The 15495-nt window shown below is 43.3% G+C and overlaps 1 protein-coding gene across 1 annotated transcript in view; it reads right to left on the bottom strand.

Moving 5' to 3' along the window:
- LOC139550551 (phospholipase ABHD3-like) overlaps positions 1 to 15094 on the bottom strand; it is a 32583-nt gene extending 17489 nt beyond the window's left edge. Inside the window, exons 1-4 of the mRNA XM_071361505.1 lie at positions 14775 to 15094; positions 13234 to 13397; positions 3769 to 3951; positions 2426 to 2471 (exon numbers count right to left, since the gene is read on the bottom strand). Coding sequence (XP_071217606.1) covers positions 2426 to 2471; positions 3769 to 3951; positions 13234 to 13397; positions 14775 to 14933 — 552 coding nt within the window. The 5' untranslated portion in view covers positions 14934 to 15094. The remainder of the gene's footprint in view (positions 1 to 2425; positions 2472 to 3768; positions 3952 to 13233; positions 13398 to 14774) is intronic.
- Positions 15095 to 15495: the final 401 nt, after the last annotated feature.

Raw genomic sequence — 15495 nt, 5'->3', positions numbered from 1 at the left:
TTGATGGTTGAGGGCCAGATTGGGAATTTAGCCAGGACACCGGGGTTAACACCCCTACTCTTACGATAAGTGCCATGGGATCTTTAATGACCTCAGAGAGTCAGGACACCCGTTTAACGTCCCATCCGAAAGACGGCACCCTCTTCAATGATACAGTAATAAAGTTGTCTCCTACAACACAGATACAATATAAAGTTCAAAGTCCAATAACCATCCATTGTAGTAATGTTACATATTACTATGAAATATGATGTGAATTAAATGGACCAACTAAAGCATTTATTGTATGTTAAATGCTTAGACTAACAAAGGTGGTTCGAGACCTGAAGAATTGCATTAGCTCCGAAAGGTAATGCTTAGACTTTAACTGAGCGGGCTACCACACTATTGTGGTGTGTGAGTGGGGGGTCAGTGTGTAGTTAGGGCAGTAGCCCTAGTTGTGGCCAAGCAGAGGGCACTTCTCACACAGCAGGATATTCATTCCAACACTGTGCCCTATTTAAACAATGGACGCCATTCACACTCAACTGGCTGCAGAGAAAACAGTCACAAAGGCGTATGGAAGTTTAGTCATTTACATAAAACTTCAGCACAATTCCTCAAAGCTAATGGAAGGATTGTAATTTCTTTCTTACAACCACGTTATGTAGTGCAATAGTTGTAATCATTCTTCACATATGCACATAGAGATCCTACTAAATTACTAGTCTTCTAATTCCATGCGTGCACTACAGTATTGGCCCAGTTTAGCAACTGAGAATAGCCCTTTCAGATGAAAACCTGGCCTGGGGTTGCCGTTGTAATATTATAACTTGTGTGTGTGTTTGTGTGTGTGTTCTTGCTTGCGTGCATTTGTGTCTATGTGACTGCACATGTGAATACAACAAGGACAAGACACTAAACAACCCATTCATTCATTCTGAGAGCACAGATCTCAAAAGGGACATTGGACGAATTGTGTACACATACTAGATTCCAATTGTGGATTGGCTGAGCTGTTTGGGTGACACTGGTACATAATATAATTACCCACTGGGCACAGACAAGTTCAACGTCTAGTTTTGATTTACCTTTGGTTGAGTTGTCAACTAACGTGAACTCAACGTGAAATCATGTCATTGGGATTGAGGTTAAAAGTTGGGTGAAAAAATATATAAAATGCCCTTGACTTTTTGCAAATCCAATCAGTTTTCCCACGTTGATTCAATGTCCTCACATAGATTTTTGGGGGTTGAAATGACGTGGAAACAACGTTGATTCAACCAGTTTTTGTCCATATGCATATGCACATTTTCTAACAAGTTAGCATCTCTTCAATAGCATTATAGTCCGTCCTCACTTCAATGAAGATTGATAGTAGAGTAAAGAGCTAATTGTTGGCTAAATATATATAGATTTTTATTTCACCTTTATTTAACCAGGTAGGCTAGTTGAGAACAAGTTCTCATTTACAACTGCGACCTGGTCAAGATAAAGCAAAGCAGTTCGACACATACAACAACACAGAGTTACACATGGAATAAACAAACATATAGTCAATAATGCAGTAGAAAAAGTCTATATACAGTGTGTGCCAATGAGGTAAGATACGGGAGGTAAGGCAATAAATAGGCCATGGTGGCGAAGTAATTACAATATACCAATTAAACACTGGAGTGATAGATGTGCAGAAGACGAATGTGCAAGTAGAGATACTGGGGTGCAAAGGAGCAAGATAAATAAATAAAAACAGTATGGGGATGAGGTAGTTGGATGGCCAATTTACAGATGGGCTATGTACAGGTGCAGTGATCTGTGAGCTGCTCTGACAGCTGGTGCTTAAAGCTAGTGAGGGAGGTAAGAGTCTCCAGCTTCAGTGATTATATATGAACGGAAATAGATTCAAAGATAAACCTTGTGGGTCTTCGTGAAGACAGGACAGGGAAAGCTCATTCTGCTCTACGGACCAGTGCTAGAATACACTATCTATCTGTCCACTTAATAATCCCTGCTATGTGATAACATCGTCTGTCTGCACACTGTCTGGACTAGGCTCCTTGTGGGTTACCCAATATACTATGGGTTACACATGCCACGTGTGACACAGACACAGACATGCTATGGGGTGCTGGGTGACACACTGAAGAATAGCTCCAGTCACAATGCAAGGGAAAGCATGCACTCTGCCAGAGACAACTGCACAGGCATGTGGAGTAGAGTGCCAAAAGGATGTAGGGCCTATGTCGTTGTGTCATGTTGTGAGTGTTTGCATATCTGTGTAGATTCAGGTGCCTTTTGATTGGACATGAAGATACATTTTGATTGTACAGAGTAATATAATCATTGAAACATTTTATGTTTTTGAATGCATGTCTGAATTGAAAACATAAGGCATACACGCAAAAATCCTTTTAAACTGTACTTTGTATGAATATTAGATTCTTACCAAGAGAGTTTCACCAGACACCCCTCTGTTGTTGAATACCGCACACCTGAAACACAACAAAAACATGCACTAAATAACCTTTTAAAATCCATTCATTGAATTGCATTCCTTGCATTAGTTTCACCAATTTACATTTTGTGTCATAATAATGTTCTAACTTCCAGGTGCATTCTCTTATAGGTGCATTCTCTTACAGGTGCACCAGGTGAACTGCCACCAAACAATGTTTAAACAAATGTACTTCACAGCAGTGAAAAGGAAATAAGGTGGAATATGTAAAGAAACCAGTGGAGGCTGCTATGGGGAGGACTGCTCATAATAATGTCTAGAACGGAGCAAATGGAACGGCATCAAACACTTAGAAACCATGTGTTTGATACCATTCCACATCTAAGAGATATACATATCATTCCACATATCTAAGAGACTTGCTGTGAAAATTCAGCAGCAGGGTGGGGGCATGCTGTAGGTTGGGGTGTGGACAGGGCAGGGGATGGTGTGACGCACATTCACTTCCTCCTGCATAGCCGAAGCTGGTTGGGCTAAGCTAAGCTGCAAAGCTTGTACCAGTAAGCTGTAATTCATTAAGCTTGCAGGACAGGGCCGGGGTGAGGGCAGGGGTGGAAAGATGCTGAGTTTGCCTGCTTGTCCCCCCTCCCTGCCCTGCTCCGTTTGCCTGCCCCCTCCCTCTCTTCTCTGCCCCCCCCCTTCTCTTCCCTTCTCTTCTCTGCCCCCCCCCCCTTCCTCTTCTCTGCCCCCCCTTCCTCTTCTCTGCCCCCCCTTCCTCTTCTCTGCCCCCCCCCCCTTCCTCTTCTCTGCCCCCCCCCCCTTCCTCTTCTCTGCCCCCCCCCCTTCCTCTTCTCTGCCCCCTTCCTCCCTTCTCTGCCCCCTTCCTCCCTTCTCTGCCCCCTTCCTCTGTTTGAAAGAATGAGTGCAGGGAACACAGAGGGGCCTTTTGGAGGATAAAAAACTGCCACTCTCAGCATCTTAGTGCTTGTGCAATATTCAGCTCTTTCTTTCCAAAGCAGGTCTGCACTGCTCTGCATACTGAGAGCTTGGCTAGCCTCTCTTTCAGCAGCTGCTTACCTCAAGTAACCTTAATCCATTCATACAGTTTTCAACTCCTAACATATGCAATATCTTGGGACTTTCATTGCAAAGATAATGTATTTGAATTTGGACTATTGAACTGCAATGCACTAAAACAGATGAGCAAGAGTTGACTGTGCTTACAATATTCCTACAGGTTAAGGCATAGGACCAATCCACATTATTGAATTGAACAACCGTCTGAATGAATGAAAACTGTGCACTGTGCAATACTTGGAATCAGAACCACCCACCTATAACCCAGATCCCTGCTCTGCTGCACCATGTGGAGGATGTAGGACTCTCTGCTGGTACCGGTCAGGCCTGGAAGCAGCAGGACGGTGGGCCGTGTGGCCGCGTTGGGGTGGGAGGCGCTGTCATCGTTGTCGAACCAATCCAGAGAGAGCTGTCCTCCATCTTCTGCTCTAATGAGCTCACTGCAAAGAGGGGGCCAGATATAACAGTCAGGGCAGAAAAAGACACCACTAAGTTGCACACACACACACTCTGCAAGTAGGCCTAGGTTCTACACTGCAGCTTCCTTACAATATGTTCAGTAAAGCGGAAGCTCATTGCACAGAATGCAGAAGAAATGACAAGGTTTTGTAAATAATCAAACTCCAAGGTTCTTACAGATTATGCTTTGTGATTTAAAAAAACGGAACTACAGAATCCATATAGGGACCAACAAGACAGTAAATATGACTTTTGTTAATAATTCTATACAGTAAAGTATTAGATTTCATATATATCCGGTATAGATTGCATTAGATAGGGTATAGTAGGTACACTGTATTGCTTTCTAACCAAACCTCAAATCAGGACACAGCAAAAAGGCATTGTTCTTTACTTAAAGGTCCCTCTTCAGTTACAGGTACAGTGATTACTACAGTGTGAACCCATCACTAACGTTACCTTTGCCAAAGGGAATGCAGTCTGGCACTAGTTGACAACCACTTAATTTATCTAGCAATCAGCCTCTCAGGCTTCGTTTACACAGGCAGCCCATTTCAGATCTTTTTCAAATGATTTGTCATATCTGATACCTATGATATTTTCTGTATTGTGTAAACAAACAAAAAACACATGGAAGCTGATCTTTTGACTTCAAATTTAAACTGCATCCATATGTGGATCTCAATCCTGATATAATTTGGATGATCCATACGCAACCTGTCTGGATGCTCAAATCCATTTTTTTGTCCTGAATGGATTTTTTTGCACATCACCTGCACGTTACCATGACAACCACCCCCCAACCGTAAAGAAACAGTGACAGGAAATTAGCTTTGCATCTATGTGCTACTTCAGATGCTACATCAGTGTGAATGCGCAAATCTGATATGGGTCACCTGTAAAACTGAGGATGGACAGTGAGAAAAAAAAGACCAGGCTACTCAGAAGCAGGGAAGAGCACGGATGGCGAAGAGGGAAGGGTGGTGGGGGGGTGGGGAGCTCGCTGCAGCAGCAGTGGATTCTTATGTAGAATCAATTTCTAGTTTCCACAAGTCTAGGCCGTCAGCTGAGGTCAACAAATCCCAGTATAATCCATCTCACGCCACCAACCCACCAAACGAGCGACCAGGCGACAACACTAACATGGCTGGCCCTGCGGCCCATGTACAGTATGTCTGTCTAATTGGAAGTGGAATGAAATTATAGAACCACACCAGCATTAAATATGTACTTAAAGGCCAGACTGGGGCAGCCACTGGGGTTGTAGGCCATGCACCAATCTGGAGCTAGCTGGTCAGAGCATGCACCAATCGGGAGCGAGCCCGACCCACCGAATAGGAGAAGGACATCTCTTTCAAATCCAATCAAAAGTTTATTGGTTGCGTATCCAGATTTGCAATATGTTATTTCAGGTGCAGCAAAATGCTTGTTTCTTTTTTTAATTTCACCTTTATTTAACCAGGTAGGCTAGTTGAGATCAAGTTCTAATTTACAACTGTGACCTGGCCAAGATGAAGCAAAGCAGTGTGACACAAACAACACAGAGTTACACATGGAATAAACAAGCGTACAATCAATAACACAATAGAAAAAAAGGAAAGTCTATATACAGTGTGTGCAAATGGCGTGAGGAGGTAAGGAAATAAATAGGCCATAATTGCGAAGTAATTACAATTTAGCAAATTAACACTGGAATGATAGATGTGCAGATGATGTGCAAGTAGAAATACTGGTGTTCAAAAGAGCAGAAAAGTAAATAAAAACAATATGGGGATGAGGTAGGTAGATTGGGTGGGCTATTTACAGATGGGCTATGTACAGCTGCAGCGATCGGTTAGCTGCTCAGAGAGCTGATGTTTAAAGTTAGTGAGGGAAATATAAGTCTCCAGCTTCAGCGATTTTTGCAAATCGTTCCAGTCATTGGCAGCAGAGAACTGGAAGGAAAGGCGGCCAAAGGAGGTGTTGGCTTTGGGGATGACCAGTGAGATATACCTGCTGGAGCGCATGATACGGGTGGGTGTTGCTATCGTGACCAGTGAGCTGAGATAAGGCAGAGCTTTACCTAGCAAAGACTTATAGATGACCTGGAGCCAGTGGGTCTGCTGACGAATATGTAGCAAGGGCCAGATGACTAGAGCATACAGGTCGCAGTGGTGGGTGGTATATGGGGCTTTGGTGACAAAACGGATAGCACTGTGATAGACCGCATCCAGTTTGCTGAGTAGAGTGTTGGAGGCTATTTTGTAAATGACATCACCGAAGTCGAGGATCAGTAGGATAGTCAGTTTTACTAGGGTAAGTTTTGCGGCGTGAGTGAAGGAGGCTTTGTTGCGAAATAGGAAGCCGATTCTAGATTTTATTTTGGATTGGAGATGTTTAATATGAGTCTGAAAGGAGAGTTTACAGTCTAGCCAGACACCTATGTATTTGTAGTTGTCCACATATTCTAAGTCAGAACCGTCCAGAGTAGTGATGATAGTCGGGGGGGCGGGTGCGGGCAGCGAACGGTTGAAAAGCATGCATTTAATTTTACTGGTGTTTAAGAGCAGTTGGAGGCCACAGAAAGAGTGTTGGATGGCATTGAAGCTCTTTTGGAGGTTTGTTAACACAGTGTCCAAAGAAGGGCCAGATGTATACAGAACGGTGTCATCTGCGTAGAGGTGGATCAGGGAATCACCCGCAGCAAGAGCAACATCGTTGATATACAGTGGGGAGAACAAGTATTTGATACACTGACGATTTTGCAGGTTTTCCTACTTACAAAGCATGTAGAGGTCTGTAATTTTTATCATAGGTACACTTCAACTGTGAGAGACGGAATCTAAAACAAAAATCCAGAAAATCACATTGTATGATTTTTAAGTAATTCATTTGCATTTTATTGCATGACATAAGTATTTGATCACCTACCAACCAGTAAGAATTCCAGCTCTCACAGACCTGTTAGTTTTTCTTTAAGAAGCCCTCCTCTTCTCCACTCATTACCTGTATTAACTGCACCTGTTTGAACTCGTTACCTGTATAAAATACACCTCTCCACACACTCAATCAAACAGACTCCAACCTCTCTACAATGGCCAAGACCAGATAGCTGTGTAAGGACATCAGGGATAAAATTGTAGACCTGCACAAGGCTGGGATGGGCTGCAGGACAATAGGCAAGCAGCTTGGTGAGAAGGCAACAACTGTTGGCGCAATTATTAGAAAATGGAAGAAGATGACGGTCAATCACCTCGGTCTGGGGCTCCATTAAAGATCTCACCTCGTGGGGCATCAATGATCATGAGGAAGGTGAGGGATCAGCCCAGAACTACACAGCAGGACCTGGTCAATAACCTGAAGAGAGCTGGGACCACAGTCTCAAAGAAAACCCTTAGTAATACACTACGCCGTCATGGATTAAAATCCTGCAGCGCACGCAAGGTCTCCTTGCTCAAGCCAGCACATGTCCAGGCCCGTCTGAAGTTTGCCAATGACCATCTGGATGATCCAGAGGAGGAATGGGAGAAGGTCATGTGGTCTGATGAGACAAAAATAGAGCTTTTTGGTCTAAACTCCACTCGCCGTGTTTGGAGGAAGAAGAAGGATGAGTACAACCCCAAGAACACCATCCCAACCGTGAAGCATGGAGGTGGAAACATCATTCTTTGGGGATGCTTTTCTGCAAAGGGGACAGGACGACTGCACCGTATTGAGGGGAGGATGGATAGGGCCATGTATCGCGAGATCTTGGCCAACAACCTCCTTCCCTCAATAAGAGCATTGAAGATGGGTCGTGGCTGGGTCTTCCAGCATGACAACGAACCGAAACACACAGCCAGGGCAACTAAGGAGTGGCTCCGTAAGAAGCATCTCAAGGTCCTGGAGTGGCCTAGCCAGTCTCCAGACCTGAACCCAATAGAAAATCTTTGGAGGGAGCTGAAAGTCTGTATTGCCCAGCGACAGCCCCGAAACCTGAAGGATCTGGAGAAGGTCTGCATGGAGGAGTGGGCCAAAATCCCTGCTGCAGTGTGTGCAAACCTGGTCAAGAACTACAGGAAACGTATGATCTCTGTAATTGCAAACAAAGGTTTCTGTAGCAAATATTAAGTTCTGCTTTTCTGATGTATCAAATACTTATGTCATGCAATAAAATGAAAATTAATTACTTAAAAATCATACAATGTGATTTTCTGCATTTTTGTTTTAGATTCCGTCTCTCACGGTTGAATTGTACCTATGATACAAATTACAGACCTCTACATGCTTTGTAAGTAGGAAAACCTTCAAAATCGGCAGTGTATCAAATACTTGTTCTCCCCACTGTATACAGGGATCAGAGTCGGCCCAAGATTTGAACCCTGTGGTACCCCCATAGAGACTGCCAGAGGTCTGGACAACAGGCCCTCCGATTTGACACACTGAACTCTGTCTGAGAAGTAGTTGGTGAACCAGGCGAGGCAGTCATTTGAGAAACCAAGGCGGTTGAGTCTGCCAATAAGAATGTGGTGATTGACAGAGTTGAAAGCCTTGGCCAGGTCGATGAAGACGGCTGCACAGTCCTTTCTTTTATCGATGGCGGTTATGATATCGTTTAGGACCTTGAGCGTGGTTGAGGTGCACCCGTGACCAGCTCGGAAACCAGATTGCATAGAGAAGGTACGGTGGGATTGAAAATGGTCAGTGATCTGTTTATTAACTTGGCTTTCGAAGACTTTAGAAAGGCAGGGCAGGATGGATATAGGTCCATAACAGTTTGGGTCTAGATTATAACCCCCTTTGAAGAGGGGGATGACCGCGGCAGCTTTCCAATCTTTAGGGATCTCGGACGATATGAAAGAGAGGTTGAACAGACTGGTAATACGGCTTGCAACAATGGAGGTAGATCATTTTTGAAAGAGAGGGTCCAGATTGTCTAGCCCTGCTGATTTGTACGGGTCCAGGTTTTGCAGCTCTTTCAGAACATCTGCTATCTGGATTTGGGTGAAGGAGAAGCTGGGGAGGCTTGGGCAAGTAGCTGCGGGGGTGTGGAGCTGTTGGCCGGGGTTGGGGTAGCCAGGAGGAAAGCATGGCCAGCCGTAGAGAAATGCTTATTGAAATTCTCGATTATCATGGATTTATCGGTGGTGACTGTATTACCTAGCCTCAGTGCAGTGGGCAGCTGGGAGGAGGTGCTCTTGTTCTCCATGGACTTTACAGTGTCCCAGAACTGTTTGGAGTTAGAGTTACAGGATGCACATTTCTGTTTGAAAAGGCTAGCCTTTGCTTTCCTGACTGACTGTGTGTATTGGTTCCTGACTTCCCTGAAAAGTTGCTGAGACTATTCAATGCTAGTGCAGTCCGCCACAGGATGTTTTTGTGCAGGTCGAGGGCAGTCAGGTCTGGAGTGAACCAAGGGCTATATCTGTTCTTAGTTCTACAGTTTTTGAAAGGGGCATGCTTATTTAAGATGGTGAGGTTTCTAGCTCCAACAGTGCAGGGAACAGTGCAGGGAACTCTTTTATAGACATGATAAACCTGGATAGTGGAGGTCTTTTCTTCCCTTAGGACTAATGATCTCCCACAAATGTCATCGCTTAAACACACACTGTCACACTGGTATAAAGGATTTGAAGACAGGCGCATGAATACACAATAGGGGTTTTAATACACCCAAAACAAACCAGTATACAAAAACACTGGGCTGTACCCAACCAAAAGAGCGAGGGTAAACCTCATTGAGCGACACAGGACGATACCCGTAATACACAATATATAAAGCACGCAGCATAACAGCTGCACCAACACATAGGTACTCACACAACCAACAGACATGGGAACAATAACCGACAAAGACAGAGGGAACAGAGTGCACATACGTATATAACATACTAATCAGGGGAAATGGGAACCAGGTGTGTGTAATCAGACAAGACAGTCCAGGGTTGATGATAATGAATCCCGTTCAGTGAAACCTAGAAAGCCGGTGACGTAGACCTCCGGGACTGGTGAACAGAATGGGTATCAGTACCGGGGGGATCCGTGACAGACACATACGCGCACACACACACTCACACACTGGCTTTGATCTGAGACAGGTGGTGGGTAAGACCCGCCTGCTGCCATGGTGCATTGTGGGATTTGGGAAATATGTAGCTGCTTTATTGGACAATGGTCAGACAAACGCTAAGGGAAGTGGAAGGCCCTTGGCACTAAATAAAATCAAATCACATTTTATTTGTCACATGCTTCATAAACAACAGGTGTAGACTAACAGTGAAATGCTTACTGACGGGTCCTTTTCCAACAATGCAGAGTTAAAGATAAAGACAATAATAATACTAATAAAAAATAAAAAAATAGTGACACGGGAAACTAGGGCATTCTTCTGAGTAATTTAATACACTGACATACTGTACGTATATGTCTGACTGACTGCATGGGTAGACTGGCTGTCATGGCCAGGACAATAATGATAGACGGCCTATAATCAGGCTAACATCCCCTTCTGTGGTTAGTTACCTATAGTGCCACTTTCAGCAACAGTAGTAAAGACTATTGTTTTGTTGTCATAATTCGATCAGTGTTATCAGTTACTGTATTTATGTAGGTTGTCCACTAAGGAGCAAAGTCATCATCAATTTCAATGGCCAACCAAGATGGATAGTAGGCCTGCTTCTGAAATAAAGTATTTATTATGGATCCCCATTACTTCCTGCCAAGGCAGCTACTCTTCCGGCAAGATTAAGGCAGTTATACAGTTTTAAAAACATTACAATACATTCATTACATTCATCTCTATTAATCTTTATACCAGGCGGTGTCAGAGTAAGGCCCTAAAAATGGTCAAAGACCCCCCCAGTCATAGACTGTTCTCTCTGCTACCGCACGGCAAGCGGTACCGGAGTGCCAAGTGTAGGTCCAAAAGGCTTCTTAACAGCTTCTACCCCCAAGCCATAAGACTCCTGAACAGCTAATCAAATGGCTCCCAGACTATGTGCATTGTCCCCCCCTCTTTTACGCTGCTGCTACTCTCTGTTTATTATCTATGCATAGTCACTTTAACTCTACCTACATGTACATATTACCTCAATTTCCTCGACTAACCGGTGCCCCCACACATTGACTCTGTACCGGTACCCCCTGTATATAGCCTCGCAACTATTATTTTACTGCTGCTCTTTAATTATTTTTTACTTATCTATTTCTTACTTAACACTTATTTTTCTTAAAACTGCATTGTTGCATTGTTGGTTAAGGGCTTGTAAGTAAGCATTTTACTAGAAGGTGTTCTGTTGTATTTGGCGCATGTGACAAATAACATTTGATTTGATTTGATTACAGAATTCACAACACACTAAGTATGTGCCCTCAGGCCCATACTCCCCTACCACATATCTACAACACAAAATCCATGTGTACGTGTGTGTACAGTCAGTAAGTTATCATGTGTGTGTATGCATGTGTCTGTGCCTATGTTTGTGTTGCTTCACAGTCCCCGTTGTTCCATAAGGTGCATTTTCATCTGTTTTTTAAATCTGATTCTACTGCTTGCATCAGTTACCTGATGTGGAATAGAGTTCCATGTAGTCATGGCTCTATGTAGTACTGTGCACTTCCCATAGTCTGTTCTAGACTTGGGGACTGTGAAGAGACCTCTGGTGGCATGTCTTGTAGGGTATGCATGGGGGTCTGAGCTGTGTGCTAGTCGTTTAAACAGACAGCTCTGTGCTTTCAACATGTCAATACCTCTCACAAATACTTGTAGCGATGAAGTCAATCTCTCCTCTACTTTGAGCCAGGAGAGATTGACATGCATATAGATACTGTATTTGGACAGTAAATCTGATCGAACCACTAGGCTATTTCCTACTAATTTCAGTTCTGTGGCATATACTGTACACTAACTACCCCCAACCCCTTTTAATTAATTTCAATCCACCTAATGCATGCAGGAGCCCTGGGACACCCTGGCCATTAATCTCTAACAGAATGCACTAAAGAAGCCCAGGTGGCCTGAGCCAATACCATCACACAAAAGACTCTTTTCACCTGCTGCTAAGTCTTGGCTAAGAATAAGACGCAGGAAATTTGTTTCACGTTGTTAAACCTGAGTGAAAGGAATCAAAGAACGGGCACATTTCAGTACTTAGATGATCAAACCAACTGCTTTAATACCTTAAAGCCTAATAATAAAAGAATCAAAAGTGGAAGTAAGGTAAAAGCCTGTTCCTAATACGGCAGGAAATGTTCTATTACTTTACTGTATGTTGCCATGGCTGCTGTCTATGGTGAAAACTGACCAATTGCGTTTGATGGTGAACCATTCGTTTTTTTACCTTGACCAACCATGTGACCTGACCAGGAAAAACATAGGGCCATAGTTCCCATACCCTTTAACCAGGGCCGGACTAAGCACCTACCTCCCGGAAGCCCCCCAGCTAACTTCCTGCATTTCAACAGATTTTACCATGGGGCAGAGATAAAAATGTGAAGTTTTATAATACTATTCTACACATATTGTCATGAGGCTGAGAGAAAATGTTCCAGTTGTAAAGCAAATGTCCTGCTATTCTACACATTTTTTCATGAGGCTGAGAGAAAATGTTGCAGTTTAAAGATACATTATTTTGCCACTGCTTATGACGTCTACATATGGTATTTGGGTTCTGGGGCCCGGGGCCCGGGGCACGTGTCCTGCGTGCCCGTTTGGTAATCCGGCCCTGCCTTTAACTTGGGCCCAGAGTTTTTCCTTGACAGGTCACCTGCCCAGAAAGAACTCAGGGCACTAACTAACCATGCGACATTACCTAACCTAAGGATAGCAAGTGTGTTGGCTACTGGTGGTAACTGGTGATGAGTGGATAACGTCCGCTGCAGGAAGTGGATTAACTGGTCACTAGGCCAAGTGACCCTTGAACTTTGCCACACATTGAGCGAACATGAAGAACAGGTCTGAGCAGAGCCCAAAAAGGCTTAAAATACTTGAAATACATAGTGTTCTTTTTGGTAAACAGGACATGTATAACGTGCAGGTGTATTTTGAAACCAACACCATGCAACAGGCTTATCTCTTATGAGACATAAACACCATGATTTTAAACCCATTTCTCCAGTTTAATCCCAGTTCACCCAGTTTAATTTCACCATCACACCAGGGAAACCCTCCCCCTTAACATGCTGAAGATCTTCTCAGTAGTATTCATTTTTAGATAGTTGTTTCAACATTGTACAGAGATACGACTTATTATAGTGTTTATACAATAATACTGTTACCATCACGTCTGATCCTATAAAAGTCTTACTTTCTGTAGCTGACACCCGGTTTAGTCGTGACGAAGGGCCTAAGCACCGTCTGGATCCGGCTCTCCCAGCACCAGAAGGTGGGGTAGTAGGTCTCTGACACCACGGGACATTGGTCCCGCAGGAACTGGTAGAACTTCTTTCCACCAGAAATCAGTTGGGGCTTCTGCAATACAAGACATGAACAGTGTGAGTCAGTGATGAGGCTTGCCAATAATGACGTTGGCTAATAGCTTGTGTAGAGAAAGAGATATGGACCATGAGGATTGAAAAGATACATCACATACTTTTCAAGATTCAAAGATGTTTTAATTCGTGATTTAAACTATTTTAGGTGAAACTATTTCAAACATCAAATGGTTTTAATCTGTGGCAAGTGAAAGAGAAATGCTTGTGCTCTTTCTCTTATACCAATTTAAATGGCAAAATGTATACTACTGATGACAATCTCTTGAAAACAGTTATTATATTTCATCATCATTCACCATCTACATAACCCCTCTCTTACAGTACCCATATAGTGCAGCCTCTTCACTGAAATCATGTGATATATATAATTCTCTGTCTTGCACTATCATAAATGACATGTCAACATAAGTCATATTTCATTTTTCCATATGGTTTATTTGCTAATGGTGCAACCTTTCTGTAACATTCCAAACAAAATATCTCCACAACTATAGTGTAATTATAATGCACTATCAAGACTGGAATCTCAATATTATATTGCTCTACTTTTAGTCTAGCGGACTGTGTAAAGTGTCAGAAAATATTAAATATTTTGGTGAGTTATAGAGACATTCTGCAATCACTAGTGATGGAAAGGAAGGAGAATGGCAATGAGAATACAGTGACAGACACAGTGATAGGCTGTGTTGTAACTGGGATGATATGAGGTCACCACAATATCAAATCAAACACATCTGTCCTGTCAGAGCATAGAGACCTTTAATCTCTGAATTTAAGTATAACGAATAATAGAATGCATGACCCCTTCTAATATGTTGTTTTATATAATCTAACATTAGCCTAATGGTATGTAGCCTAGGCCTATGTGTTTAATTATTGGGGGAAATTGAATATCGGGAGAAAAAAAACATTAATTTGTGACCATGCAGTAGGCTACACTGCATACAGATGTTTGACAGCTTGTATAACAATAGTCTATACCCAGCCTTTTAAGAATACAAAAAGGACTCACGATAAAAATATATATCCAGCCTAAATGGCAATTTAACATTTGTATATCCGTAGGCCTTGTACAAATCTTGAAATGTCACATTTAGTCTAAAGAAAATACGACACCATTTTATTGAAAGATGTCATATCATATGTGCAGTACCGTTGACGCTCGTAGGCTACTGAAATAATCAGCCTCCTCAGCAAACCATCCAGCTGCTGAGCCAGTTTGATGCGCAAAAGCGCCAGCGATATCCTCCATCATAATAACCGTTATGACACATTTTAATAAGACAATTGCCAGTTACAATGTATCCCTTTCTATTAAATAATGATTCTTCAAAGCAGCCTCTGTGACCCCTACCTTCGCGACAGAGATCAAGTAGTAGTAGGCATAAGCTGCGCTGAAGCCGAGCACCAGTGACAGTACTCCAGATCCAAAAAGCCCAACTTTCACTTGATTTTCCAGATAAAGTGACAGGTCCCTTGTCAGAACATTCAAATTGAAGTCCAGTGAGATCATTGCCAGGTCCCTCGTATGTCGCGCTCTTCAGGTATAGCGGCCAGGATCGAATGAAAACCTCTGCTGCTCTGTAATGGATGCATGCGCTAACGTTCAGTGATGTGCAGAGAAGGGGAGAGTCAAGGGAAGGGGAGCGATATATTTAGAGGCAGACGATGGCGCTCTTTGACCGGCCTGCGCTGAGCTGTAGCAGGCGTAATTGTAGGCTTTTATAACGCTTGCAGTGGATGCAGCCTAAATTGCATTGGGGATAGTCAAGGCTGTGTCACATCACTGCGACTGGAATTATGCAGGGCCATGAGCCATATGGAAATCTTGGCCTGAGCAAAAATGTGTCTAGCACACAGTTCGGAAATCCATGCATACCCTACAAGACATGCCACCAGAGGTCTCTTCACATTTACATTTAAGTCATTTAGCAGACGCTCTTATCCAGAGCGACTTACAAATTGGAAAGTTCATACATATTCATCCTGGTCCCCCCGTGGGGAATGAACCCACAACCCTGGCGTTGCAAGCGCCATGCTCTACCAACTGAGCCACACGGGACCACAATCCCCAT

This window comes from Salvelinus alpinus, chromosome 23, assembly GCF_045679555.1.
Source record: "Salvelinus alpinus chromosome 23, SLU_Salpinus.1, whole genome shotgun sequence".
Classification (NCBI taxonomy): domain Eukaryota; kingdom Metazoa; phylum Chordata; class Actinopteri; order Salmoniformes; family Salmonidae; genus Salvelinus; species Salvelinus alpinus.
This window is presented reverse-complemented; position numbering and strand designations above follow the sequence as displayed.